The 14,432-nt window shown below is 39.8% G+C and overlaps 1 protein-coding gene across 17 annotated transcripts in view; it reads right to left on the reverse strand.

Moving 5' to 3' along the window:
* SPIDR (scaffold protein involved in DNA repair) overlaps window positions 1–14,432 on the reverse strand; it is a 351,263-nt gene that overhangs the window by 292,457 nt on the left and 44,374 nt on the right. For all 17 annotated transcript variants that reach the window (XR_010936562.1, XR_010936565.1, XR_010936563.1 and 14 more), the window contains exons 4-5: window positions 10,922–11,101; window positions 8,259–8,416 (exon numbers count right to left, since the gene is read on the reverse strand). Coding sequence is in view for 12 of the 17 variants with exons in the window: in XM_067712395.1 (XP_067568496.1) it covers window positions 8,259–8,416; window positions 10,922–11,101 (338 nt within the window). In the remaining 5 variants the exon portion in view is untranslated. The remainder of the gene's footprint in view (window positions 1–8,258; window positions 8,417–10,921; window positions 11,102–14,432) is intronic.

Consider the following 14,432-nt stretch of genomic DNA (forward strand, 5'->3'; position numbering starts at 1 on the left):
CACATGTATACTAATAAATCTGAACCTAGAGTTTCACAAAAAATACTCTTACTGTCATACATTCTAATGTAGTCTATTTTATTCCATTCTATTTTTAAGTCATTGAATCAATTACAGCATCCACTGATGGGTCATAAGCCATTTTGAAAAAAACCAAGGATATTTATCTAAGACAAAATTGTGGGGTGATAAAATATGAACATCTTCAGCTTTACTAATGGCTGTACCAATTTACATTCCAACAGCAACTATTCCTATTGAGCCACACTCCTGACATTAGGCACTGTCAGACTTTTTTTTTTGGCAATCTGATGAAAATGTAGTATCTCATTTTTAATTTGCACTTCTCATACAACTAGTGACACTGAGCATCTTTTCACATGCTCATTAGTCATTCAAGTTTCCCTTTCCTATCCTTCACCTGATTTTCAACTGGGCTATTTATCTTTTCTTTACTGTTCTGTAGAAGTTCTCACTATATTCTGGATAGAAGTGTAAACTGTCCTTTAAAATTTTTTTTAATGCAAGCAATATATGTACATGGTTCAAAATGCAAAACAACATACAAGAAAAAAGTTTCCTCAATCCAGAGACAGTCCATATAAACATACATTCTTTCCATTTTTCTACACAAGTATTCTATATCCTGTTTTTGTCATTTAACAAAGTATTTTGAATATTATTTCATAAGCACATAGACCTACATCTTTCTTATACTTTACAAAATGTTTTATCAATTTTAATGAAGTATAAAACTTAAGCACACTAAACTACACATATTTACTCAATGTTTTGACATATGTACACTCCTGTGAAAATACTACCATTATCAAGATAAACATTTCCATCACCCCCAGAACTTTCCTCATGTCCCATTGTAATCCATCCGTCTCCTCCACCCTCATTCCCAATAAACCACTGACCTGCTTTCTCACTATAGAATCATCTGCACTTTTTAGAATTTTATATAAAGACAATCATATAGTATATACTCCACCTCATTCATTTTAAGGGCCTGAGGCTAAACTGTAAAGGTCAAGTTACATGGACCTTGACTTTCACGCAATGGGGTACCATTGAAAAGTGTTTCAATAAGTGAATGATAAGGTCATAATGTTTATTAAGATGAATCTAACAAAAAGATGTAAGCTAAGAAATCAGTTATGAAGCAACTGAAACAAAACGGACAACAGATGAAAGGGCCCAATTTAGGGCAGAAGTGGTGGGGATGCTGTGGTTTTGAGGCCAAATCTGCATGACCTGATAATGAATAGATTTGGGCAGTGAAAAAGAAAAACGATGAACTAGGCCCAAAAACGCATGAAGAGGATGAGCCTGGGTTAAAAGGAAGAGGGACAGGACTTCGGACTCTTAGACTTGCAGTAACTTTAGGACATCCACACAAAGATGTCATCAGGCAGCTGGAAACCCCCATGGAATTCAGGACAGCAAGAGCATTAGAAAAAGATTTAAGAGCAGCTTGAAGAAAATAAGGAAAATAATTGAATCTTTGTTCCTGTATGAGGAAAGAAAGGAAGAAAAGGAGGCAGGAGTTAAGGTCTAGAGAACACTGCTATGATCAGGCAAACCACAATTCCCACATTATAGGAATGCCTCCCAATGCCTGCTTGGAGAAATCCATTTTTTGAGTCAGTTTTCAATGACAACGTAGTATGTTATATTTTTAACATACATGACTATTAATAAAGACAAATGTACTTGATGAGAAACTACATAGAGAAGTCTTGAATTTTTAAATACGAAGTAAGCCAAGGTCTTCTCTTTTCTATGACCATATCTTTCAAAGTTCTGCCCATGCGCAAGCTTCTTCCAACATAAGAAAGCAATCTATGTAGATTCTGAGGCATTCAAACAACACCTGAATATTTTTGTTGCAAGGTTTCACAGCTGCCTTGTTTACTACATAACTTGGTCACAGTCACATAATTTTCTAACAGTTTCCTGTCTGAAAATTGGGCATAACAGCATTGACTTCACAAGATTGTTTTAAGGCTCAAATGGAAAATGTACTGCTATAAACTGCATGTTGAAACCTAATCCCCAATGTGATGGTATTTGGAAGTGAAGCCTTTAGGTGTAGCCCTCCTGAATGGGATTAATGCCCTTATTAAAAGGACCCAGGGAGACCCCTCGCCCACTCCATCATTTGAGGACACAGTGAGAAGACAGCTATGGATCCTCAACAGAAACCGTATCTGCTGGCTCCTAGATGGCGGAACTTCCCAGCCTCCAAAACTGTCAGAAATAAATTTCTGTTGCTTAAGCCACCCAGTCTGTAGTATTTTTGCTACAGCAGCTCAAAGGGACTAATACACTTACATAAAGCATTTAGTACAATGTAAGGCCCAGTATATGTTCACTATACGTGATTTGATTCTCTGTCTTCCTTGAGGGAAAAACCAATGACTGTTGTGCTTTTGTTTTTTTATTTATGAAATAAATATAGCAAAAAAGAAAATAAACTTCTCCAATAATCCTACCACCCAGAGACACACTTTTGGAGAACTATGGAGGCTTGCCACTCACTTCTTATAACTCAACTCTATTATTCAAGAGCAACCCTGAAAAGTCTGTGTCATACTGTAATTTGTAATTTTAACAAGGTATAAACTTGAATTGCAAGCACTACAAAACCTGTATGCAAGAGTTTGCTGAGTTAGTAAACTCAGTCTAGCACCCGGCATCTCTACCATGTAGCATTACAGTCCTTCAGAAGTGGTTATTTACAGCAGCTTTCAAAGGATAAGTATATCCTTAAGTGACAGAATATTTCCCCTAAAAACAAGCCAAGAAAAAAATCTACATAGGGCTTCCCTGGTGGCGCAGCGGTTGGGAGTCCGCCTACCGATGCAGGGGACACGGGTTCGTGCCCCGGTCCGGGAGGATCCCACATGCCGCGGAGTGGCTGGGCCCGTGAGCCATGGCCGCTGGGCCCGCGCGTCCGGAGCCAGTGCTCCGCAACGGGAGAGGCTGCAAAGGTGAGAGGCCCGTGTACCGCAAAAAAAAAAAAAAAAATTTACATAGCTTAATGTTTTCAAGTTTCATCCACATTGTACCATGTATCAGAATTTCATTCCTTTTGAATGCTGAATAATAGCCTGCTGTAGGCGAAACAGAGCAGGACACTGCTGAGTACCCGGCCTCTTGTTTGTAGGAAAGCTTCAGCCTCCTAGGACTTCCCCAAGTTCCAAAGAACAAATTTAATTCGAGATGTGAGATAACGAAGAAACAAAGCAAAACAGTCAGGCAAGATAAAATAATAATAGTTTAGCCATTAAACAAAGTGAAGGGCCTTTAGTTCTTCCGCATCAGCTATAGATAACATGCTGAGCCATGTCCTTGACCTGTTCTGCTGACACTGAAACCCCCACCAGGTGGAATAAGTGAGCTGCATGCTGACCACAAGCACACAGGCCCCAGACTGGACGGAACCAGAAGGTTGATGATGGTGACTCCTGATTACTTCACCACCAACCAATCAGAAAAATGTCCACACGCTGATCAGGCACCCTGCAACCCTCTCACTCACCCTGTCTTTAAAAACTTTTCCCCAAAAGCCTTTGGGGACTCTGGGTCTTTTGAGCATGAGCCACCTGTTCTCCTTGCTCAGCCCCATGTTGGGGCGCCATGCAATAAACACTGTACTTTCCCTCACCACAAGCCAGTGTCAATAGATTGGCTTTAGTACACGTGGGCAAGTGGACCCAAGTTTGGTTCAGTAACATACATATATACATACATATACATATATGTAGATATATATACAAAAATATACATACATGTTGAGAAATGGAATACTGACTGCATATCAGTAAACAAAGGATGTCACAGTCATCAGTGATTGCAGCCACCAGCCTACGGTGAGGTGGTGAGCCCTGAGGGAACTCAGGATATGAAAACACAGGATACCGGCCCCAGACAGCTGAGGTATATATCAAAGGAACGATTTCAGTGTGCCCAGACTCTTTCATCTTCCCATACATAGAAAAGTGTTAAATTCCTTTACATGAGATGCCTAGTTTACTTTAATTAAAAATAATCTTTTGACGTTCTAACCACCTGCCCTTGGTTGCAAAACTCCGATATAACCAGGCTCCCCCCCTCGCCTCCTCGGAGCAGTTCTCTCAGGGTTACCTGAGATGCTGCCTCCCGGGCTTGAAGTCCTAAAAATTCGTGCCGAATAAAACATAACTCTCAACTTTTATGCTGTGAATATTTCTTTAGTAGACAATATACATACACACACATTTTGTTTATTCGTTCATCTGTTGATGGATATCTGGGTTGTTTCCACCATTTGGCCATTGTGAATAATGCTGCTATGAACATCAATGTACAAGTGTCTGAGTCCCTGCTTTCAATTCTTTTGGGTATATGTCCAGAAGCAAAATTACTAGGTCATATGGTAATTCTATTTTTAACTTTTGAGAAACCACCGAACTGTTTTCCACAGTGGCTGCATTACTTTACATTCCCACCAGTAGTGCACAAGGGTTCCAATTTCTCCACATCCTCAACACTTTTTTTCCCATTTATGGGTAACAGCCATACTAATGGGTACATAGTAAGATCTCATTATGGTTTTGATTTGCATGTCCCTAATGACTAATGATGATGAGCACCTTTTCATGTGCTCGACTGCCTGGAAAGATCAGGTTGATGGCCATGATGGAATAACAGGGAATGGATTTATCCTCCTGCCTGAAACAATCAAAAAGAAAAGAAAAGAAAAGAGACAAAATACTTGAAACAATGGTTTTCAAGACATGGGACATCAGGCAAGAAGAACACTAACCCCTGAAAGCTGGGAAACAACGAACTGAGCTCTATAATTGCCCCAGCTTACTTTCTTGAGAGAACTTCCAAACCACACAGTAGGGAGGGAGAACTGAGGTGGAACCTGGTGAGCTCCCTGAGTTGAAGAGACAGAGCTGAGAGTCCATGGAGACAAAAGCAGCTAGAGTTCATAGCACAGAGTACCAGAAAAGCCAGAGTTGCACAGAGAACCCCAATCATCCCCCTCAAGTGTACAGAAGAGTACTGATCAGCATGTGCATATAAAGAAACAACACTAGACCAGCGAAAGAACCATTTGGAAGTATTAGAAGAACAGTGCCCACTATTCACACAGGGTCAGGAAACCGTAACCGTTAACCTGACTGGAAAAAACCCGTAATTCAGAGAATTACACAGACCTCAGGAAGGTCTTGCTTCAGTAGTGGGATATAAGACTGTGTACTTCCCCAGACCCACCTAATAAATCGTAAAGCAACACCTAAAAGGATGAAATTGTTTCCAGGTAACTGCACCACAGAACAAAGCCAAAATTAAAATAATTTTTTTTAAAAATCCGGCACCCAACAACATAGAATTCAAAATATTTGGTATCTACTGAAAAATTTCCAGGCATGTAAATAAAGAAGCAGAAAAATACAACCCATAATGAAAAGAAATACCAATCAATAGAAACAGACACAGAAATTACACAGATGACAGATTTACCGAAAAAGCCGTTAAAACAACTATTATACTCTTTATGTTCAAAACACAGGCAAATGTATGATCGTGTTAAGGAGAGACATGGACAAGATAAAATGACATATCAAACTTTTAGAGCTGACAAATACACTGGATAGTATTAACAGCAGATTAGACACTACAGGAAGAAAAGATTATCAAACTTGAAGGTATAGCAATAGAAACCACTCAAAATGAAACAGAGAGGGGAAAAAATGAGCACAGTGTCGATAATACATGACGCGATATCAAGGAGCCTAAATAACATACGTATAATTTGAGTCACAGAAGGAAAGGAAAAGGGAGTCAGAAAAAAAAGTGTTGAATAAAGGCAAAAAACTCTCCAAATGTGATGAAACCTTTGAACCCATGTGAAGAGGAGAGTTAACTTAGCAGACCCGAGACAGGTATCCCTAGAAAGCCCCGCTTACAATGTTGGTCCTTGCCTACCTCTGGGAACTTAGATTTCAGGATGATTCCCACCATTCCCCAATGATAAGAGTATCTCCCTGTGCCTAACCTGTGCAAACAATATGGCTTATGTTGAATACCTGTTTTCCATCCTGAAAACTGAAATTCTGGCGCATGTTAGGCAGAGAGCTCCCCTGATAAAAACCGTTGGCACTGAGTCACCGATGAGCACCCCCGGCAGACAACACTGCACATATACTGTCAAAACTCTCTGCTGGAGCAGTTAAGCATCCCCTGTATGACGCCACTGGAAAAAGACTCTTGGAAGAGTGATGATTTTACTTTTGTATCTTTTCACTGTAATAAATCATAGCTGTGAGTATGACTGTATGCTAAGTTCTGAGTGTCTTCCTAGCAAATCACTGAACCCAGAAGTGAGCTTGGGGATCCCAGACAAACCACAGATCCAAGAAGCTTGACGAACTCCAAGCAGAAAACCACACCTATAGGCATATCACAATCAAACAGTTTAAAACAAGGAATAAGAAAAACTTAAAAGATCAAGAGTGAGAAGAGCTTCAGGCTTCTTGATAGCAACTCTGGAACTAGAAGACAATGAAGCAATGCCTTCAAAATTCTAAAGAAAAATAATTTCCAACCTAAAATTCTATATAAATTTTCAATCACACATTAAAGTGTGATGAATGCATCTTCTGACATGACAAGTCTCAAAAAATTATCTTCCATAAATCCTTTCTTGGAAGCTAGTGGAAGATGTGCTCAATCAAAATGAGAGTAACAACCAAGAAAGAGGAGTCCAGGATAAAGTTGCTCCATGCAGGAGCGAGGTGAAGGGAATTCCCCCAAAAGACGGTGAAGGGTGACTCAAGGGTGGCTACATTCACAAAGCACAGAGGACTCTGAGTTGAAATTCGAGCGGCTAGGAGGTTGTGGGAAACAGTTCTCCATAAAAACAAAACGAATAGAATGCTGAAAGGATAAAGAAGATGTGGTATATAATTACAATGGAATACTACTCAGCCATAAGAAAGAATGAAATAATGCCATTTGCAGCTACATGGATGGACCTAGAGATTATCATGCTAAGTGAAGTAAGTCAGACAAAGACAAATACCATATGATATCACTTATAGGTGGAATCCGAACTATGACACAAATCAACATATCTACAAAACAGAAACAGACTCACAAACATAGAGGACAGACCTGTGGTTGCCAAGGGGGAGGGGTGGGGGAGGGAAGGATTGGGAGTTTGGGATTAGCAGGTGCAAACTATTACATATAGGATGGATAAACAACAAGGTCCTACTGTAGAGCACAGGGAACTCTATTCAGTATCTTGTGATAAACCATAATGGAAAAGAACATGAAAAAGAATACATATAACTGAATCACTTTACTATACAGCAGAAATTAACACAACACTGTAAATCAACTATACTTCAATAAAATATTTTTTAAACTTTTTTTTAAAGAACTAGTAGAATGCCTGCTATGTGTGAAAATCTTAACGGGAGAACTGAACAATGGTGAAAAATCAGAGTTTTATTCATGATAAGTAAAATTAAGAGTTTTATTCGTGATAAATAAAATTAGGCAAACAAAAACCCAAATGATTAACTCCAACAAAAACGAAAAGGTGGGAAGGAAGATCACAATTAATAGTTGTCTTGTTATGAATATTATTATTCAGAATTGCATAATGCTGAATCTAATGTAACCAGACCATGAGACATCTGTCCTGGGGGAACAGAGGGATGGGAAAGTCCCATGTGTAGCAGAGGCGAGAGTGGGTGAGGAGAAAAGTACTCAGTATTTATCCACGTTTAAAAGCACATTACAGGGACTTCCCTGGTGGTCCAATGGTTAGCAATCTGCCTTCCAATGCAGGGGACACGGGTTTGATCCCTGGTCAGGGAACTAAGATCCCATATGCCGCGGGGCAACTAAAGTCCACGAGCCGCAACTAGTGAGCCTGCGCACCACAACTACAGAGCCCATGCACTCTGGAGCCCATGTGCCACAACTAGAGAGAAGCCGGTGCACCACAACAAAAGATCTCACAGGCCGCAACTAAGACCCAAGGCAGCCAAAAGTAAAATAAATATATATATTTTTTAAAAAGCACATTACAAGCATGTTATTTAGAGAAAAGGAGGTAAAGGACAAAATAATCCACAGAGTCAAAAGTGGTAGTCCCTGAGGAAGGAGTTTCAAACAAAACACCAAAGGCTGTGACTAACAAATGCCATAGACAGAATGGAAAGTTGGAAACAATTCATTCTTACCTTAGGAAGTTCAAGCAGCATCTCTGGAGGTGTCAAAGAACGACTGCTTGTACAAGAAGCACGGTCAGATATTTCCACCACACTCTCACGGTCTTCAAATTCATCACATGTATCTTCCCTGTCACTGTCAATCTCCCAGTCAATAACCTGGAGATCATCTAAAAAATACAATTTTAATTTTAAATATCTTTAATGTGTTTGAAATCTATTCTTCCTCTATAGCTGTAAAAGATCCATGTTGTTCAACAGTTTTAAAATATATTAAAAGACAGCAGAAAGTATACTCCTACTCTTATCTATAAACATCTCATTTCTCCCAACTCTTACCCCTACCCCAATTCTCAGGTAACTACTTCTGTTAGTTGTTTTTGTATTCTTCTAGAGTTTCTCCAGCATTATTGTTGATATGGAGAAAGTTTTAATGGTCTGGATAGAAGATCAAACCAGAAACAACATTCCCTTAAGCCAAAGCCTAATCCAGAGCAAGGTCCTAACTCTCCTCAATTCTATGAAGGCTGATACAGGTGAGGAAGGTGCAGAAGAAAAGTTTAAAGCTAGCAGAGGTTGGTTCATGAGGCTTAAGGAGAGAAGTCATCTCCATGACATAAAAGTGCAAGGTCAAGCAGTGACTGTTGATGTAGAGGCTGCACCAGGTCATCCAGATGATCTAGCAAAGATAATTCATGACGGTGGTTACACTAAATAACAGATTTTTAATGCAGATGAAACAGCCTTCTACTAGAAGAAGATGCCATCTAGGACATTCACAGCTAAAGAGGAGAAATCAGTGCCTGGCTTCAAAGCTACAAAGGACAGGCTGACTGTCTTGTTACGGGCTAAAACAGCTGGTGACTTGAAGTTAAGCCAATGCGCATCGACCATTCTGAAAATCCTAAGGCGCTTCAGAATTATGCTAAATCTACTCTGCCTGTGCTCTATAAACAGAACAAAGTCTGGATGACAGCACATCTGTTTACAACATAGTTTACTGAATATTTTAAGTCCACTGTTGAGACCTACTCCTCAGAAAAAATGATTCCTCTCAAAATATTAATATTCATCGACAATGCACCTGGTCACCCAAGAGCTCTGATGAAGATGGCGTACAATGGAATGAATGTTGCTTTCATGCCTGCTAACACAACATCCACTCTGCAGCCCATGGATCAAGGAATAATTTTAACTTTCTAGTCTTATTATTTAAGAAGTTCATTTTGCAAGGCTATAGCTGCTATTGACAGTGATTCCTCTGATGGATCTAGGCAAAGTCACCTGAAAACCTTCTGAAAAGGATTCTCCATTCTAGATGCCATTAAGAACATCTGTGGGGCTTCCCTGGTGGCGCAGTGGTTGAAAGTCCGCCTGCCGATGCAGGGGACACAGATTCGTGCCCCGGTCGGGGAAGATCCCACATACCGCGGAGCAGCTAGGCCCGTGAGCCATGGCCGCTGAGCCTGCGCATCCAGAGCCTGTGCTCCGCAACAGGAGAGGCCACAACAGTGAGAGGCCTGCGTACCGCAAAAAAAAAAAAAAAAAAAAAAACAACAACACCTGTGATTCATTCAGTGGGAAGAGGTCAAAATGTCCACAGTAACAGGAGTTTGGAAGAAGTGGATTCTGACCCTCATGGATGACTTTGAGGGGTTCAAGACTTCAGTGGAGGAAGGACTGCAGATGTGGTGAAAATAACAAGAGAAGTAGAACTAGAAGTGGAGCCTGAAGATGTGACTGAATTGCTGCAAGCTCAGGATAAAACTCTTAACAGGTGAGGAGCTGCTGCTTATGGATCTGCAAAGAAAGTGATTTCTTGAGATGGAATCTACTCCTGGTGAAGAGGCTGTGAAGACTGTTGAAATGGCAACAAAGGATTTAGAACATTACAAAAACTTAGTTGATAAAGCCAGCAGCAAGGTTTGAGAGGACTGACTTCAATTTTGAAAGAAGTTCTCCTGTGGCTAAAATGCTATCGAGCAGCATAGCAAGCTCCAGAGAAATCGTTTATGAAAGAAAGAGTCGATCGATGCAGCAAACTTCATTGTTGCCTCATTTCAAGAAACTGCCACACCAACCCCAGCCTTCAGTGAGTAGCCATCAACACTGAAGCGAGATCCTCCACCAGCAAAAATACACGACTTGCTGAATGGAGGCTCCGATGATGGTTAGCATTTTTTCTGCAATAGAGTACCTTTTAATTAGGGTACGTGCATTTCTTTTTAGATATAATGCTGCTGCACACTTAATAGACTACAGTAGTACGTAAACATAACTTGTATGTGCACTGCGAACCCAAACATTCATGTGACTCGGTTTGCTGCAACTTTCACTTTATTGCGGTGGTCGGGAACCAAACCTGCAATATCTCTAACATGTACCTGTACTTCAGAGAACTGGCTTGGTCAAAGAGACCCAAAGTGGAATCCAACCAGTTCTAACATGTTCAAGCTTAAGTTGTTAACTGTAAAAATAATACTGGTAATACTTATCTCTTAGAGTTATTGTGATAAATATTATGAGAAAATGTTTCTAAAAGGCTGGGAGGCTGCGACTCAGTATTATTTTTAAAAATGCTAAGTATCAATATTAGAAAATGAGTGTAAGTTTCTTCCATTATTAAAATCTAATCTATAACAGAAACTAAATTTCTTACAAAATTATCAATTTACCTTCACTGGCCCCATCTTCTGGAGAGAAAATATTCCTGCTATAAAACCTGCCTATTCTAGAACCATGTCCATTCTCTCTCTGTGATTTCAAAATTGTTTTATCTTCATCTGACAGATCACTTCCACTGGAACTCCATGTTATAGCTGTAAGCCCACTGGTACTCTTAGATGTGGTAGGTTCTGCAAAAGAAAAAGGGAAAATATAAAAATGGCCAATTGATACAGTTATTGATCAAAATGAAGTTTTATACATGTTACTTTGCTGAAGTCACAAATATACAATATTCTGCTGATAGTGAAAGCAATGTCTTATTTCAAATCTTCCGAACTGAAGGTCTATGTACAACCTGGCTAAGATTCTTTGAATTAAAGCCAAATTACAAGAAGAAAAAGAAGTCAAAATGATTGAGAAAAGTCATAAAAGACAAGGAAAATGACTGGAGCACAAATGAAAACTCAAAAATAACCTTCGAATAATTACAAAACTATAAAACTTCGTAGAATATTTCATCAAGCCATAAGGAAACACAAAACAGGGCTTCCCTAGTGGCACGGTGGTTGAGAGTCCACCTGCCGATGCAGGGGACGTGGGTTCGTGCCCTGGTCCAGGAAGATCCCACATGCCGCGGAGCGGCTGGGCCCGTGAGCCATGGCCGCTGAGCCTGCGCGTCCGGAGCCTGTGCTCCGCAACGGGAGAGGTCACAACAGTGAGAGGCCCACATACCGCAAAAAAAAAAAAAAAAAACACAAAACAAACCACACCAATAATTATCTGTAATCGGAATGCTTCTGTGTGCTTCCTTTGCCATACTAGGAGCCCTGGTAACAGCAGTTTGCTTAAAATACTTAACAGCAAACTATTTTAATTAATTAAACTTATTTTGAGGTAATAGTTGGTTCACATACAGCTGTCAGAAATAACAGAGAGGGCCCGTGTATGCTTCACCCAATCCCTCCAATGGTAACATTATGAACACCACAGTACAACACAGAATGTCAATACTGATAGTCAAGATAGAGAACTCCATCCCTGTGAGGATATCTTACACTGCCATCCCTGTGAGGATAACTCCCCTCCCCACCTCAATTCCCAATCCCTAGCAACCACAAGGCAGTTTTGCACTTCTATAATTTTGTCATTTCAAGAATAATATATAAATGGAATCACCTGTGTTACCTTTTAGGACTGGCTTTTTGTGCTCAGCATTATTCCCTGGACATTCACCAGGCTGTTGTGTGTATCACCACTCACTTTCTTTTTATTACTGAGCAGTGTTCTGTGGTGTGGATGAACCACAGCTTGTTTAATCAGTTACACTTGAAGGACATCTGGGTTGTTTCCAGTTTGGGGCTATGACAAATGAAGCCACTATGAACACTGTGTACAGCATTTTATGTGACTGTAACTTTCATTCTCCAGAGTAAATGTCTAAGGGTGCAATTGTTGGGCTGTATGGTAATTGTGCGTTTAGTCTTGTTAATGAACTGCCGAACTGTTTTCCAGGGCGGCTGTGCCATTTTATAGTCCCACCAGCAATGTGTGACTGATCCAGTTTTTCACATCAGCAGCAGCACTTGGTGTGGTCACTATATTTTATTTTAGCCATTCTGATAGACAGGAAACCTAGAAGGAACAGGGCGACTCTATCTCAATGGAACCAGAAGTCCAACAGAAAATTTTACTGATTTTGATCAGAAAAGGAATAGGTATCTAATAAAAATCAAATTTTCTATTCCTATTGAGTAGATAGGTGAGTTATAATGCTAAAACCAAAAAAAAAAAAAACTCTCTTAGTCACATTTCAATACAGTATAAAGTTTAGAGATTAGATATTATAACTCGAGTTTTACAGAAGAGGAAACAGGCTCAAAAGTTAAATGACTTCATTAAATACCTATTTATATAACACCTCTGATATAGTAAACCTTGAGGAAACAAAAAAAAAAAAGAAAGAAAACTCCTGCCCTCAAGGAATGCATGATCTGAAAGGCAACACTAGTTGATCATGAAAAGAAAAATTAAATACTGTATTAGAGATATGTCACAGTATAATGATGATGGCGCCAAAAAGGTGGATGCTCCACTTTATGTTGATCAGGAAAGGAAGATTCACTGACAAAACGATGTCTGGAAAATCAACATTTACAAAGGCACAAAAACATGAAATAATAGTAAACACTTACTGAACACTTACTTTGTTCCATGAACATCTAGAATTACTAAAGTTGTCTATCCTTCAAAATAAAAAATTAAATATAAACTATTCACAATAACCTAAGAACTCATATTGATTTAAAGAGCTAATAAAACTAAGCTGTGTACTTACTTGCCAAAGACATTATCAATCTTTTTCATTATTATGCATCTGGACAAGTAAATCAAAAAAGAAAAAGTAGAATGCTATAGACTGAATGTTTGTGTTCCCCTAAAACTCACATATTGAAGCCAAATCCCAGTGTTATGGTATTAAGAGGTGTGGCCTTTAGGGGGTAATTAGATCATGAGGGTGGAGCCCTCATGAATGGAATTAGTGCCCTACAAAAGAAGCCCCAGAGAGATCCCCAGCCTCTTCTACCCTATGAGGATGCAGCAGGGAGGTGCTATGAACCAGGAAGCGAGTCCTCGCCAGACACTAAATCAATGTCCTGACTTTCCGCCCCCAGAACTGTGAGAAATAAATTTCTTTTGTTTATAAGCCACCCAGTCTACAGTATTTTTCTTATATACAGTAAGAGCCTGAATGGAGTAAGACAGGAAGTTATCACTATTTTCAGATTATATAACAAATTCATAAACCTATAAATTATAGGCACCTAACTGTATAATTTATATAGTTAACCTCTACCAGGAATTTATTACTCAGTAATTCATTTTACTTGCTAAAAAGGGGTTGCCCTTGAAATCAAGGCTCATTCCAACGAAATTCCAGGAACAACATCAGCCAGACTATGAGAATAGTTACCATGTATTTATAAACATTTCTGGGTGACCAACGTGTGCTAGGCACTATGCTAGGACTTGGTGTTATAGGCTGAATTGTGTCCCCCCAAAACTCATTCATATGTTAAAATTCTAACCCCCAGCATCTAAGAATGTGAACTTATTTGAAGATAGGGTCTAAAGCGATATTATTAGTGTGGGCCCTAATCTAATATGACACCTGTCCTTGCAAAAAGGAGAAATTTGAACACAGAACCATACATGCAGAGAGCGAAAACACAGTAAAGAGACACTTGGAGAAGACAGCCACCTACAAGTCAAGGAAAGAAGCCTGGAGCACATCCTAGAAGGAAGCAACCCTGCCAATACCTTCACTTTAGACTTCTAGCCTCCACAACTGCAAGATAAGAAGTTTTTGTTGTTAAAAACACCCAGTTTGGGGCTTCCCTGGTGGCGCAGTGGTTGAGAGTCCGCCTGCCGATGCAGGGGACACGGGTTTGTTCCCCAGTCCAGAAAGATCCCACATGCCGCGGAGCGGCTGGGCCCGTGAGCCATGGCCGCTGAGCCTGT

Source organism: Pseudorca crassidens, chromosome 17 (assembly GCF_039906515.1).
Source record: "Pseudorca crassidens isolate mPseCra1 chromosome 17, mPseCra1.hap1, whole genome shotgun sequence".
In the NCBI taxonomy this organism is placed as follows: Eukaryota; Metazoa; Chordata; class Mammalia; order Artiodactyla; family Delphinidae; genus Pseudorca; species Pseudorca crassidens.